Source organism: Encephalitozoon intestinalis, chromosome X, assembly GCF_000146465.1.
Source record: "Encephalitozoon intestinalis ATCC 50506 chromosome X, complete sequence".
NCBI lineage: Eukaryota > Fungi > Microsporidia > Unikaryonidae > Encephalitozoon > Encephalitozoon intestinalis.
This window is the reverse complement of record NC_014424.1, coordinates 181,091-193,310: the sequence shown is the minus strand read 5'-3', so window position 1 is coordinate 193,310 and position 12,220 is coordinate 181,091. Positions and strand designations below refer to the sequence as shown.

General features: G+C 40.4%; 10 protein-coding genes across 10 annotated transcripts; 8 read left to right on the top strand and 2 right to left on the bottom strand.

Annotated features, from left to right (window-relative positions):
- Window positions 1-48: 48 nt before the first annotated feature.
- Eint_101420 (homeobox domain-containing transcription factor) lies at window positions 49-504 on the bottom strand (the record flags this gene model as incomplete). Its single annotated transcript, XM_003073781.2, has 1 exon — window positions 49-504. The coding sequence occupies one exon, from the start codon at window positions 502-504 to the stop codon at window positions 49-51; it is 456 nt and encodes a 151-aa protein (XP_003073827.2).
- Window positions 505-901: 397 nt separating this feature from the next.
- On the top strand, window positions 902-1,066 carry Eint_101415 (uncharacterized protein; the record flags this gene model as incomplete). The annotated part of the gene is made up of 1 exon (XM_009163643.1): window positions 902-1,066. One exon carries the CDS (start codon window positions 902-904, stop codon window positions 1,064-1,066), a length of 165 nt encoding a protein of 54 aa, XP_009161907.1.
- Window positions 1,067-1,109: 43 nt separating this feature from the next.
- Window positions 1,110-3,200, top strand: Eint_101410 (glutaminyl-tRNA synthetase; the record flags this gene model as incomplete). The annotated part of the gene is made up of 1 exon (XM_003073780.1): window positions 1,110-3,200. One exon carries the CDS (start codon window positions 1,110-1,112, stop codon window positions 3,198-3,200), a length of 2,091 nt encoding a protein of 696 aa, XP_003073826.1.
- Window positions 3,201-3,272: 72 nt separating this feature from the next.
- Eint_101400 (proteasome subunit beta type-6) lies at window positions 3,273-3,881 on the top strand (the record flags this gene model as incomplete). The annotated part of the gene is made up of 1 exon (XM_003073779.1): window positions 3,273-3,881. The coding sequence occupies one exon, from the start codon at window positions 3,273-3,275 to the stop codon at window positions 3,879-3,881; it is 609 nt and encodes a 202-aa protein (XP_003073825.1).
- Window positions 3,882-3,955: 74 nt separating this feature from the next.
- Window positions 3,956-4,654, top strand: Eint_101390 (membrane associated phosphatidic acid phosphatase; the record flags this gene model as incomplete). The annotated part of the gene is made up of 1 exon (XM_003073778.1): window positions 3,956-4,654. One exon carries the CDS (start codon window positions 3,956-3,958, stop codon window positions 4,652-4,654), a length of 699 nt encoding a protein of 232 aa, XP_003073824.1.
- A 34-nt stretch (window positions 4,655-4,688) lies between these two features.
- Window positions 4,689-5,897, top strand: Eint_101380 (bromodomain-containing transcriptional activator; the record flags this gene model as incomplete). Its single annotated transcript, XM_003073777.1, has 1 exon — window positions 4,689-5,897. The coding sequence occupies one exon, from the start codon at window positions 4,689-4,691 to the stop codon at window positions 5,895-5,897; it is 1,209 nt and encodes a 402-aa protein (XP_003073823.1).
- Window positions 5,898-5,968: 71 nt separating this feature from the next.
- On the top strand, window positions 5,969-7,174 carry Eint_101370 (26S proteasome regulatory subunit 6A; the record flags this gene model as incomplete). The annotated part of the gene is made up of 1 exon (XM_003073776.1): window positions 5,969-7,174. The coding sequence occupies one exon, from the start codon at window positions 5,969-5,971 to the stop codon at window positions 7,172-7,174; it is 1,206 nt and encodes a 401-aa protein (XP_003073822.1).
- Window positions 7,175-7,298: 124 nt separating this feature from the next.
- Eint_101360 (uncharacterized protein) lies at window positions 7,299-8,852 on the top strand (the record flags this gene model as incomplete). The annotated part of the gene is made up of 1 exon (XM_003073775.1): window positions 7,299-8,852. The coding sequence occupies one exon, from the start codon at window positions 7,299-7,301 to the stop codon at window positions 8,850-8,852; it is 1,554 nt and encodes a 517-aa protein (XP_003073821.1).
- A 70-nt stretch (window positions 8,853-8,922) lies between these two features.
- Eint_101350 (uncharacterized protein) lies at window positions 8,923-10,608 on the bottom strand (the record flags this gene model as incomplete). Its single annotated transcript, XM_003073774.1, has 1 exon — window positions 8,923-10,608. The coding sequence occupies one exon, from the start codon at window positions 10,606-10,608 to the stop codon at window positions 8,923-8,925; it is 1,686 nt and encodes a 561-aa protein (XP_003073820.1).
- Window positions 10,609-10,728: 120 nt separating this feature from the next.
- On the top strand, window positions 10,729-12,216 carry Eint_101340 (uncharacterized protein; the record flags this gene model as incomplete). The annotated part of the gene is made up of 1 exon (XM_003073773.1): window positions 10,729-12,216. One exon carries the CDS (start codon window positions 10,729-10,731, stop codon window positions 12,214-12,216), a length of 1,488 nt encoding a protein of 495 aa, XP_003073819.1.
- Window positions 12,217-12,220: the final 4 nt, after the last annotated feature.

Sequence of the window (12,220 nt, the reverse complement as noted above, 5' to 3'; positions counted from 1 at the left end):
ATACATACATGGATTATATTAAAATCATATGCGCCTCCCATTCACAGCCTAGTACTGCCTACCCCCATCATGGCTTTTGCTTCTATTTCTTTTGTTCGTAAACCAGTTGTTTATTTGCTTTGTCGAAAGTTTACATATTTTTGCAAGTCTTGACTTTTCGGCTTCGGACGGATATTGGTCAATCTCAAAGCTCCTTTCTAGTGCCTCGGTTATGAACTTTGGAAATCTTCTCGTTTTTATGCTTTCATTTCCATCGGGATTGTATAAGGCTCTAAACTCGCCTATTGAAAATCCAATACTATCGACAACAAACTCACGTATAGATCTGATTTTTTCTTCAAGATATATCCTTACGCTGGCCGAGATGTTAGGAATGGTCTCAACTTCTTTTGAGAACTTTTCTGTTACTGCATCTATTTCCTCAACAATTCTATTGTTGGCTTCTATGTAGACTTTTCTTATTTCATTCATACGAGAGGAGGCAAGATTGGGCAACCTTGACATGAACAAAGCTGGGGTCATTGCCAAATTATATCCCATACCTTAAAGCAACTATAGACACAATTAGAAGCCCTATCCTCTCCATAAATGTCATTTCCATAAAAGGAATCTCCCATATATCATAAGATGAATTTATCATATCATGTTTATGGATAAATCTGAATACTCATCGCTCGATCTGTCAAATACTATGAATTGATGAAGCAGGCCGATTCATTGCTATGGAATAATTAATTTATTATTTAGTTTAGATGCATGAAGTTTTGGAAAGTGACGGGCCGGAGTGGTTTGAAGTCTTGAATGATTATCTATTTCCCAGCCCCTGGTTGAGCGCTAACAATCCCTCCTACTATGAAGTGAGATCTTAGGAGAAGAAACCGTTTTGAAGAATCCCTGCGAGATGTATGACAATAACAAGAAGATTAAGAGAATATTAGAGATTGTCAATATTCTTTTGAGAAGAGCTGAGAAAAGAAGAAAAGCAATAATCGATGAAATAAGGGCTGTGGATGAATATCTGAAGGAGTTGGAACAGAGGAAAAAGAGACTTACCCGCCATGATTAGAGAGATCTAGAGACCATTTAATAAAAATTTGTGTTTACCCTCTATGCTAAATCTTGAAGAGGTTTTTGAGAAGTTAGAGATTTCCTCTGAAAAGAGACATGAAGTGATGAAAAAGGAACAGGTTGTGAAGAATATGGAGAAGATTTTTTCTGGAAGATCCTTCTCCAACAGACTTTTATATACTCTTGCCTGCACAGCTTCAAGAAATGCCAATGTTGAGTTGCTAGCCAATCTCATTGAGTCTGGAACCATAAAGAACGAGAGTATGCTGAAGGAGTGCTTAAAACATATGGGGAAAAAAGAGGTTTCGGCCGAGGAAATGGTTTCCTTTGTAAAGTCCAATGAAGTTGACGAGGAGAGTATAAAGAATAACATTGCTAAGATGAGGAGAGAGGGATTATCAAAGAAAGATATGCTTAGCAAAGCAAGAAATACCATGCCTTGCGCGGATTTCAGAATTGTGATGGAAGAAATAAATAAGATCCCCGATGATGTGGAAGAGCATGAGGAAAACCTAGAAGGAGGAGACTGGCTGGAAGAAGGAGAGATCAGGAAACTTCCAAAACCTGGGGAAACCCCACAGGTCAGTGAAGAGATAAGGCAAGCGCACTTAAAGAGAACAGGAGGGAGAGTGGTTACCAGATTTCCTCCTGAACCTAACGGGATTCTCCATATTGGGCATGCAAAGGCAATAAATTTGAGCTTTGAATATGCCAAGAAATTTGGAGGATATACTTATTTGAGATATGATGATACAAATCCAAAGAACGAAGAAGTGGAGTACTTTGATTCGATTTATGAGGACGTTCGATGGCTTGGGTTTGAGCCCTATAAGGTTACTGCATCAAGCGATTACTTCGACAAGATGGTTGAGTTTGGATTTCAGCTTATAAAAAAGGGAAAAGCATATGTCTGCCACTTAAGCCAGGAGGAAATATGTGAGAGAAGAAGACAATACACATCAGACAACATGAATGAAAGATCACATCTAAGCCAATACAGAAACAGGTCGGTCGAGGAGAATTTAAGAATCTTTCAGGAGATGGTTGATGGTAAGTGGGAAGAAGGAACAGCATGTCTTCGATTCAAAATGGATACGAATACAAAGAATCCTCTAATGCTTGACTTGATAGGGATTCGAATACTGAATGCAGTGCATCCTATGAAAAAGGTGAGATATACCGTGTATCCAACATATGAGTTCGCTCTTTGCGTGTCTGACAGCCTGGAAGATGTAACACACTCCTTCTGCACGAGAGAGTTCTTTACACGGCAGGAGAGCTATCATTGGCTGCTTGACCAGCTCGAGATTTACAAACCAATCCAATGGGAGTTTAGCCGTCTGAACATAAGTAATACGGTTTTGAGCAAGAGGAAGCTGGTCCCTCTGAAGAAGTATGGGATAGAGTTGGACGATCCCCGTCTTTTTACAATAAAGGGCATGAGAAGGAGAGGATTCCCTCCTGAAGCCATCAACGAGTTCTGTAAGAGTCTTGGACTTACTTTTGCTGAAACAATAGTGGATGTAAAGAAACTCGAGAATTTTGTTAGAGACAATCTCAACAGAACTTCTAGAAGGATCATGTGTGTAAGAGATCCTTTAAAGGTAACAATAATGAACGCCGAGCCCTGTAGTGTATCTATTCCAGATTTCCCTGGATCAGAGGTAAGCAGAAATGTTCCCTTTACTCCAGTCATATACATAGAGAAGTCGGACTTTATGGATAAGGGAGATGGAGACTTTTTAAGACTTACACTTGATCAGCCTGTTGGGTTGTACATGCTTTATCCAATAAGGGTTGTAAAGGTAACTGAAGACGGGATCCTTGCAGAAAGATGGGATGGGATTCCTAAAAAGTTCATCCACTGGGTTAGTTCGGACTGTGTCCGAGTAGAGATGAGGATGTATTCTCCACTCTGGACATCATTCAGTCCAAAGGACTCTACCTATCTTGAGGAGATGAACAAAGATAGTCTAAAAATTGTCCACGGGCTTTGCGACAAAAGAATTAGTGAAGCCGGTGTCGAGGATAGATTCCAATTCCAACGCATTGGGTATTTCTGTGTGGACAGAGACACAACTGAAGAGAACATTGTTGTTAATCTCACACTCCCTCTTAAGAACATTGTCTAGGAGTGATACATTTCTATCGAGGTGTTTTTGGTATCTTTGATAACAAAAGAAAGATAGCCTTGCCCTTGGAAGATGTTTAATAAGAAGGAGATGACAGGCACCACCATTATTGCAATAAAGTATGATGATGGAGTATTGATTGGAGCAGACTCAAGAACATCGATGGGAGCATATATCCCAAGCAGAGTGACTGACAAGCTTACACCGATTACAAATAACATATTTGTTTGTAGGTCAGGGAGCTCGGCAGATACACAAATGATTTCTGAGTACCTAAAGATGTATCTTACTCTGTATTCACATCTTGAAAGCTCTATTCCTTTGGTTCAAAGAGCAGCAACACTGGCTAGTAAGATCATATATGAGAATCCAAGCCTCTTGGCAGGTCTCATAGTTGCTGGATACGACGATAAGCCAAGGATCTTCAACATATCTCTCGGAGGGACGCTTGTGGAGTGCGATTGGGCAATTGGAGGCTCTGGATCTGCGTTTATATATGGCTATTGCGATGTTAATTGGAAAAATGGGATGAGTCTTGAGGAAGGAATTGGATTTATCAAAAACGCAGTTTCGTGTGCAATAAACAGAGACAATGCTTCTGGAGGATGCATAAGAATGTCTGCAATTTCTAGGAATGGGGTCCAAAGATATTTCTATCCCGGAGACAAAGTGCTTCAATAAACTCCGTTTATGTTGATTTTTGGGCTTTTCTTTATTTGTTATAACTACAAATAATTGCAAGGGATCGATCAACAATGACAAGAGAAATGCTTGCCATCACGATTGTGTCCATAGGCCTCTTATTTCTCTCAAGTACAGTAGAGCCATATGAACGGCCCTTTAATGTAAACGACAGGTCAATATCTAAGTCGTATTTATACCACGATACAATAACATTTGTAGAGATTGCAGCCATATCTATTCTTGCACCTCTTGGAATTATGTTTGGAACTTTTCGGATCAACATAGTAAAGAGAGTTGATGAGATATACTTTTATATGTCATTTCTAGTGGCTTGTCTCTTCACATCCGCCATTGTTGAGAACATGAAGAATGTTGTTGGAAGACTCAGACCTGATTTTTTGGACAGATGCATTCCTGTTGGAGGAAAGTGTACTGGAGATCCCTCTATTGTGATGGAGGGAAGAAAGAGTTTCCCGTCTGGACACACCTCGATTGCTGCATGTGGGTTTATGTTTCTAGCTTTCTTCATATACAAGGAGCTTAGTCTTCCCGAACTTAGAGCAAAGGTGAACCGGGGGATTGTTTTTATGCTTTACTCTCTATTTTTAATGGTTCCTATTGCTGTGGGAGCAAGCCGTGTGATAGATAACAAGCACTTTGCCTCTGACGTGGTAGGAGGGGGAATTATTGGAGCTCTTGCAGGAATTGCAAGGCTCAAGCACCTTGAAACAACAATTGTGGCGGAAAGATACAAGAGGAACGAAGGGTAAGGATATAAACCGGAGATTAACTAGGGCAGAAAGGATGGATAGTGTTGAAACGAATCTTTTTGGATTGGAAAGAAACCAAACATGGAGAAATGAAAAAGAAATGTTGTATGCGAAGTTCAAGAATGGGGAGCTGAAGGCTGTTGTTGTGTCGTCGTCGGATCCATGTGTAGACAAGATACTTCTTCTGAGAACCAAGTATCTTTTCCAGAATCAGCTCTCCAAGATGCCTGGGGAATACATTCTCAGACAAGTATTCGACACAAAGCATGCCAACCTGGTACTGCTGAACTCCGTAGGAGAAGTGGTTGGCGGAATATGTTACAGACCGTTTTTTGAGAGAAACTTTGTAGAAATTGTGTTCTTAGCTGTAGACTATGATTTCCAAGTAAAAGGAATTGGAGGATTTATGATGGATCTCTTTAAGGAGGTCATTAAGGAAGAGATAAGAAGCTATTTTGAGAAACCATCAAATGGCCTTTCAGGGAGCCCTAAACAGAAGAATAGGGTTATAGAAGATCTCACCCCGCTTCTATGCAGAACTCCTGAAAGCAATGCCCCATCCCTCTACTTGGTAACATATGCAGACAACTTTGCAATAGGGTACTTCAAGAAACAAGGATTTACAACAGAGATAAGATTTGGAGGATGGATTGGGTTTATTAAGGACTATGAAGGGGGCACAATAGTAGAGTGCTGTGTACTCTGGGAAATTAACTATTTGAAAAAGCAGGAGATTATTCAAGATAGGAAAAGAAAGTTGTTTGAAGAGATGAAGAAGGTCAATGAATATCATATTATTCGGAAGATAGATGACTACTCGGAAATTAAAGACGTCAACGATATTCCAGGAGTCTTGAATGCAAGGTATTCTGCAGAGGAGACCAATGATCAGAGGTGCCAGGACAGGTTTATTTCGTATCTTATATCTGATCTTTGCATCAATGCATATGCCTGGCCATTTTTGAAGCCTGTGGATCCTAAGGAAGTCCCTAACTACTACAAATGTATATCCAAACCTATGGATCTGTCTACGATGTCATCTAAGTTAAAAAACAATGAATACAAATTCATTGAAGCGTTTGTTGAAGACGTGAACTTAATGGTGAATAATTGCTTTACATACAATGGTAAAGACACACAATATTATAAATGTGCACAAAAACTCCTGAACCATTTCAATAGAAGACTTGAGTTTTACAAGCATGTGGTTGACAAACTTCCGAAAAAAAAAGAAATCAATTGAATTGTTTTGGAGAAAAGCCTTGTTTTTGATATTGTTTTGAAAGATAAAAAATTGGAGGCTGAGGCCCTAAGATGTCTCTGGAGGAGCTTGAAATGATGGATCAAAGTAATCCCGAAGAGTTTCTTGAAAAGGTGCGGGAGAAGATCCGGATGCTGAATTCGGAGACTAGGATTCTTCAGAGCCGGGTGAATACTATTAAGCATGATATTTCGACAAAGAATGCGTCGATTGCAGAAAACATGGAAAGAATAAGACTCAACAAGCAGCTTCCATACCTTGTTGGGAACGTTGTGGAGGTTCTTGATAATCAAAGTGCTGTTGTCAATGCATCTACAAGGATGTCTTCATATCTTCCTATTACAGGACTTATTCCCAATTCCGAACTTCGCCCTGGAGATCTTGTAGCTTTACATAAGGACACAAACATAGTATTTGAGAAGCTTCCACCCGACTATGACATGAAGGTCGGGGGAATGGTTTTGAAGTCTGATGCAAAGCCCGACGAAACCTACGAGGACATTGGAGGGCTAGAAAGACAGATAGAGGAGCTAAATGAGGCAATAGTTCTTTCCCTCACACATCCAGAAAGATTTGAAAAGCTGAACATAAAGCCTCCTAAGGGGGTCTTGATGTACGGTCCTCCTGGTACGGGGAAAACACTGATGGCACGAGCATGCGCAAGCAAAACGAATGCAACATTTTTGAAGCTCGCAGGCCCTCAGCTTGTACAAATGTATATTGGAGATGGAGCAAGGCTTGTCAGGGATGCATTTGCTCTTGCAAAGGAGAAAAAGCCAACAATTATCTTCATAGATGAAATTGACGCGATAGGAGCCAAGAGATCTGACTCTGATCAGACTGGAGACAGAGAGGTTCAGAGAACCATGTTGGAGCTTCTCAACCAGCTTGACGGTTTTTCCTCCACCGAGGAGGTAAAGATCATTGCTGCAACCAATAGGGTGGATATCTTAGATCCGGCATTGTTAAGAAGCGGAAGACTTGATAGAAAGATTGAATTTCCCCTTCCAAATGCACTAGGAAGAAAAAGGATTCTCCAGATCCATGCAAGAAATATGAGTGTCAGAGACGATGTCAACTTTGATGAGCTTGCAAGAAGTACCGAGGGATTTAACGGGGCACAATGCAAAGCAGTCTGTGTGGAGGCAGGAATGGCAGCTCTTAGAAGGGAAAAGACCGAAATCTCCCAAAATGACTTCATGGATGGAATACAGGAGGTTCTCAGTAGAAAAAAGTCGAAGCTTCTATACTTTACATGATTAAAGCTGTTCTGTTAAGTTTTGCGATCCCATCAGCCATCCAGAACCTTCCATACACTTATACTTGATTGGATAGTTTTGAAACAGAATCTGAAATAAAAGGTATAGCTATTCATTAACAACAATGAAAGAAAGACATAGAATCCTTCTGTTGTCGGGATTAATACTGTTTTCATTTTATTTTGTATATGACATCCCGTCTGCATTGAGCCATCACATGGACTTCGGCTCTGAATCAGGCATAGAGTACAAAATAACTTTACTCTATTCGGTGTACTCTCTACCAAACATAATTGTCCCTGTATTCTTTGGATGGATCACCCACGTAAGGAAGTCTACCATGGCTAAGCTTCTATGTGCTTTTGTCTTTCTCGGACATCTAATCTTCACAATAGGAGTTTGGAACCACAGCTTCAAGATCATGCTTATTGGGAGGTTTTTCTTTGGAATTGGAGGAGAGAGCTTTGCAGTCATTCAGAACAAACTAATATCTTATGAATTCAAGGGGAAGGAGTTAGGATTCGCAATGGGGATCTTTTCATGCATTGCCAGGATGGGCACGGTTGCAAACTTCCTTGTCACTCCCTTCCTGGCAGATTATATTGGAAAGATGTTTCCATGTGTGGTTGGGATATTCCTGACTCTTCTGGGACTTTGGGTCTGTCTTAGAATAAATAACTCGGAAAGATCTCACAAGGTACTCAAGCAGAAGCTTATAGAACTTCAAAAGAATGGATTTGGGGATGAGGTTCAAGAAGAAAAGATGTACCCTGGAGAAGGGTTTCTTGAAGAGTCGGACTCGGGATTCCTTCTAAAAGCAAGCGACCCCACGCCCAGAGATGCTTCCAACTCTCTAAGCATTCCGGAAAACCCGTTTTTCTATGATTACAAAGAATCAAAGCCCAAGGAACTTCTTCAAACAGATCCAATTCTCTTTGAAAATCCCTTCTCTCCTTGGAAGGCAGATGGAAAAGAGACCACATCTATAAAAAGTAGACTTGAAAAGGGAAAGCCCAAAGTACTCTTTGAAGAGTCAGGCATATTGTTTTACGAGCCGAGGCTTGAAGGAAAGAATACTCATCACTCAGCCTTCTATGTACTCGTCGGGATGTCCTTTTTGTTTGCTTTGGTATGGGCACCATTCTACACAATAGCACCAATGCTATTTCAAAAGAGATACGGTTTATCTCCTGTCTCATCTGGAAACGTTCTGGCAATCATCGAAGGGATATCCCTAGTATTGGTTACATTTACAAGTGCAATTACAGACGCATATGGACTTAAGCTATGGCTGATTGGCGCTGGATGCATTCTTTTTCTCTTAGGGCACCTAGGGATATTCTTTAACTTCCTATCTCCATATGCATCTGCTACATTTTTAGGATTTTCTGGACCGCTAATAGCATGCTACTGGCCGTGCATTCCATCTTTGGTATCAGAGGAGTCCTTGGGAACAGGCTTTGCCACCATATATTGCATCCTGAACCTGGCATTTACATTTTCTCCAATTGCCGTTGCATTCCTTGCCTCCGGGGACTACTCCTATGACAACGTCGAGATTTACATATTAAGTGTGGGAATGCTGGCCTTTTCTCTAGTTGGGCTTCTTTTCTACTTGAACAAAAAGCAGTCTCTAGGGCTGAATAGAAAAACATTAACGGAGATGGAGACTGAATAACAGCCAAATTTCGAAAAGATATTTATATTTCATTAAAAATACATAAAGGTTTTGGATTTTAATATATTCACTATTGCAACGTAGAGAAAAGTGGATGAAGTTTGTCCATATTCTTTGCTTTTATAATTCTTCTTCTGTCTCTGTATTGGAGTAAGAGTATAAAGGCAAGATTCACTCCTGCAACTATAAGCAATGTCCCGATAATAGTTTTGAAATGATCTCCAACAATGAAATGTGCCTCTACAGTGTATTTCTCGTTTTCTTCCAAATATACAACTAGGTCCGTGTTTGGAATGGCTATCGAATCTATCACATATGGGCCTGCATATGGACTCCCGTTCTTTCCAGGTGTTCCTATCATCAGACTGTCGACTATAAGGTTCATTGTACCCAGTCCAATGTACGCCACCTGGTGCTTTAGATGTACAAACGTACTGTATGGTGTTTGATTCGAAATGATAATTCTTTCTCCATCTCCATAGGATACCAGATACGACACCCCTGGGACAACAGATCCATACTTCTGTAGTCCAGGATGAATGGTTGATAGACTGAGTTTAAGGTTTTCCTTTGAAAGATCATTTTTGTATGCCTCCACAACAGCATTATTGTCCACAACTCTATTTAAGAACACTGCCTCTCGTCCCTTGTTGTTATAGTCGCAACAACTTATCGAGATGATGTTTTTGAGGCCAAAGATATCTTCGTTATACTCTGCCTTTCCCAACCGAATGTCATCTGGATTCGAGTTGTTTTCGAGGACTCCAATCCGGATGCTGCTGTCTATGTCTTTCATTATAATGAAGAAGTCCTGCCTTCCCTTTGCCCTGAGATCTGCATTAAATATCCCGTAGGGAAGGCCTTCGAAGTGATCTTCAGACCTTATTACTGGTGTGCAGTTTGGAAATTCTTCGCTTAGGTCTATGACTTTCATGTTTCCTTCCGAAAATATGGTGCTATCAATCTGGTGAGGGAGAAATCCTCCAAGAAGTCTCTTGTCTCCATCACCAACTCTAGAGGTTGTATTAAAGTAAATCTTTAGGAGATATTTTTCTCCATTCTTCTGAACAAATGCCATGTCATTCATCCCATTTCCATTGAAGTCTCCAAAAACTATAGGGCCGATCTCATCAGGTAGTTTCATCTCAAAGTAATTTATAAACTCTCCATTTCTGTTGCTCAGAATCCTCAGAAGTCTTCCTCCATGGCCATCATCTAGAACAAGGCAAAGACAGGCTTTCATACTCCCATCAACCTCAACAAATGCAGATGTATGTTCCTTATGAAGCTTTCCATACTCGTCGGCAGGTTCTTTGATCATATTTCCGCTCTCGTCAATTCTAATTTTCTTAAGTCCGTCGCTATACTGTACAAGTAGTTGTGGGCGTAAGTCATCTGGGCAAGCGTAAAGCAGCGGAACTGTAATAGATTCTCCGAGATACCGGGATTCGTCATAGTCTCGGAAGTAAATGTAAATATTAAACTTTTCCGGGCCTTTCTTCGAGACAAGAATGTAGCTTACATTTCCGGTTCCAGTAAAGTCCGCAGGGATAACTAGATGGATCTTTTCCTTGTGTTTGTGGCTGAACACTTCGTCATACATGTCTTTTTCCGCATTGTAGTGGTAACCTTTGAAAGTTGTATATCCTTGATCTACTCCAACAAGGTCATATGTTCTATTATTCAGAATGTCTGAATATGCCATCAATATGAATCCTGTCAGCAATGTCTTCTTGGAAGCACCGAAGTCAACCATTGTTGGGGATTGAAACTCAAAGTAATAATAAAGCAATCTATGCCGTGATTGGCACTTGTCTCTCCAGCACCAATCATTCTAAAGGACGTCAAACTTCTGAATTGTTAGACCAATAGCCCCATGATGCCGGAGATCCCAAGCATCCTGCCAAAGCTTAAGAAATGCGCTGAGCTTTCGAGAGAAATAGAGTCTCAGGCAAACACACTGAGTTCTTTAATGGAAAGACTCCAATTAAGTGCTGTGGACGGATTTAGACCTTACATCAACCCAAAGAAAAACATTAGTAGGCTCTTAACATTTCTGGATTCATTTATGTCGACAAAGGAGATTATAGAGGAGGAAAAGTCCAAGCTAGGCGAGGTTTTTGGGGAATCCGAGAAAAGATTCCTTCCAAGGGACTTGAAACTGCTCCAAGAAAAGAAGGCAATAGAGTCAACACGGAGGCTTATCGACATGGGCGAGGTACTCAAGGAATACAAGGGTGTTAAGATTGTAGACACCGAGATTGATATTCTAGATGATTTTGTCAAAAGAGCAATCGACGGGATTGAAGAATCCTTCTTTGTTTCTTTGAAAAGAGTTCCTGAGTACAAGCCTGAGTTCCGAGTGTTTGCAACCTTTCTTCTTTCCAATGGTAACGAAAGAAGATTTATCAGCAAGTATACAGACACGGTCTATTCTACATTGGGGTTTGATGACATAGGAATGAACACTGAACTTCTCATCGAGAGAACTTCTCATCTGGATAAGTTTCTGCTGGATGTAATTGAAATGAATGACAATGTGCTTGGAAAGGAAAATTCCAAGATTACAAACATTGGACTGCTGAAGATGTTTGTGATTGGGCTCAAAAGAGCAATTGCAGACAATCTACTGAAAATGGAGAAGGAAGAGGACATTGCAAACATCGGCCTTCTAATAATTCTGGACAGCCAACTCAAGTATTCCGGGGACAAGAGAATCCGAGTAGTAGAGGAACTTTTTGTGTTTAAAGACAGCATACACAAGATCATGTGTAATAGCATTCTAAAATACTTTGAAGACCTGGACATGATAATGGAACCAAACAAGTACTGTAACACTGAGGAGCTATGTATGAAGATGGAAAAAGCACTAGAAGCCTTCTACGACAACAAAGATGTTTCAAAAGTATTTGCATCTGAGTATGGAAAGGATTTTGAACTGGAAACTGTCCAGGACATTTTCGAAAAATTCAGTACCAAGACCATGGAGAAAATCCTATTTCTGGCAGAAACCCTAAGAGGGATTCCGAAGTCTGTATACGTTGTAAACAATATCTATATATTCCGGAACTACCTGAAAAGTCTTGAGGGAATCCCCATAGAGAAGATGATCGAGATAAACGTCGAAGATATCTTAAATGTGTGGAAAAAGGAGATATCCAAGAGAACAGAAGAAGACATCACCTTCTTTCTTGACAAAAACATCGAAAATCAGAGCAGGTATCGCCTTCCTACAGAGCTTGGGGAAAAACTAGCTGCCGACATCCAAAATCTTGTCAATGATGCCTTAAAAGATAAGAAATACACAGGAAATACAGAGAAACTGAAGGAAAGTATCTCGAAGCTGTATCAAGACTCCAAATAAACCA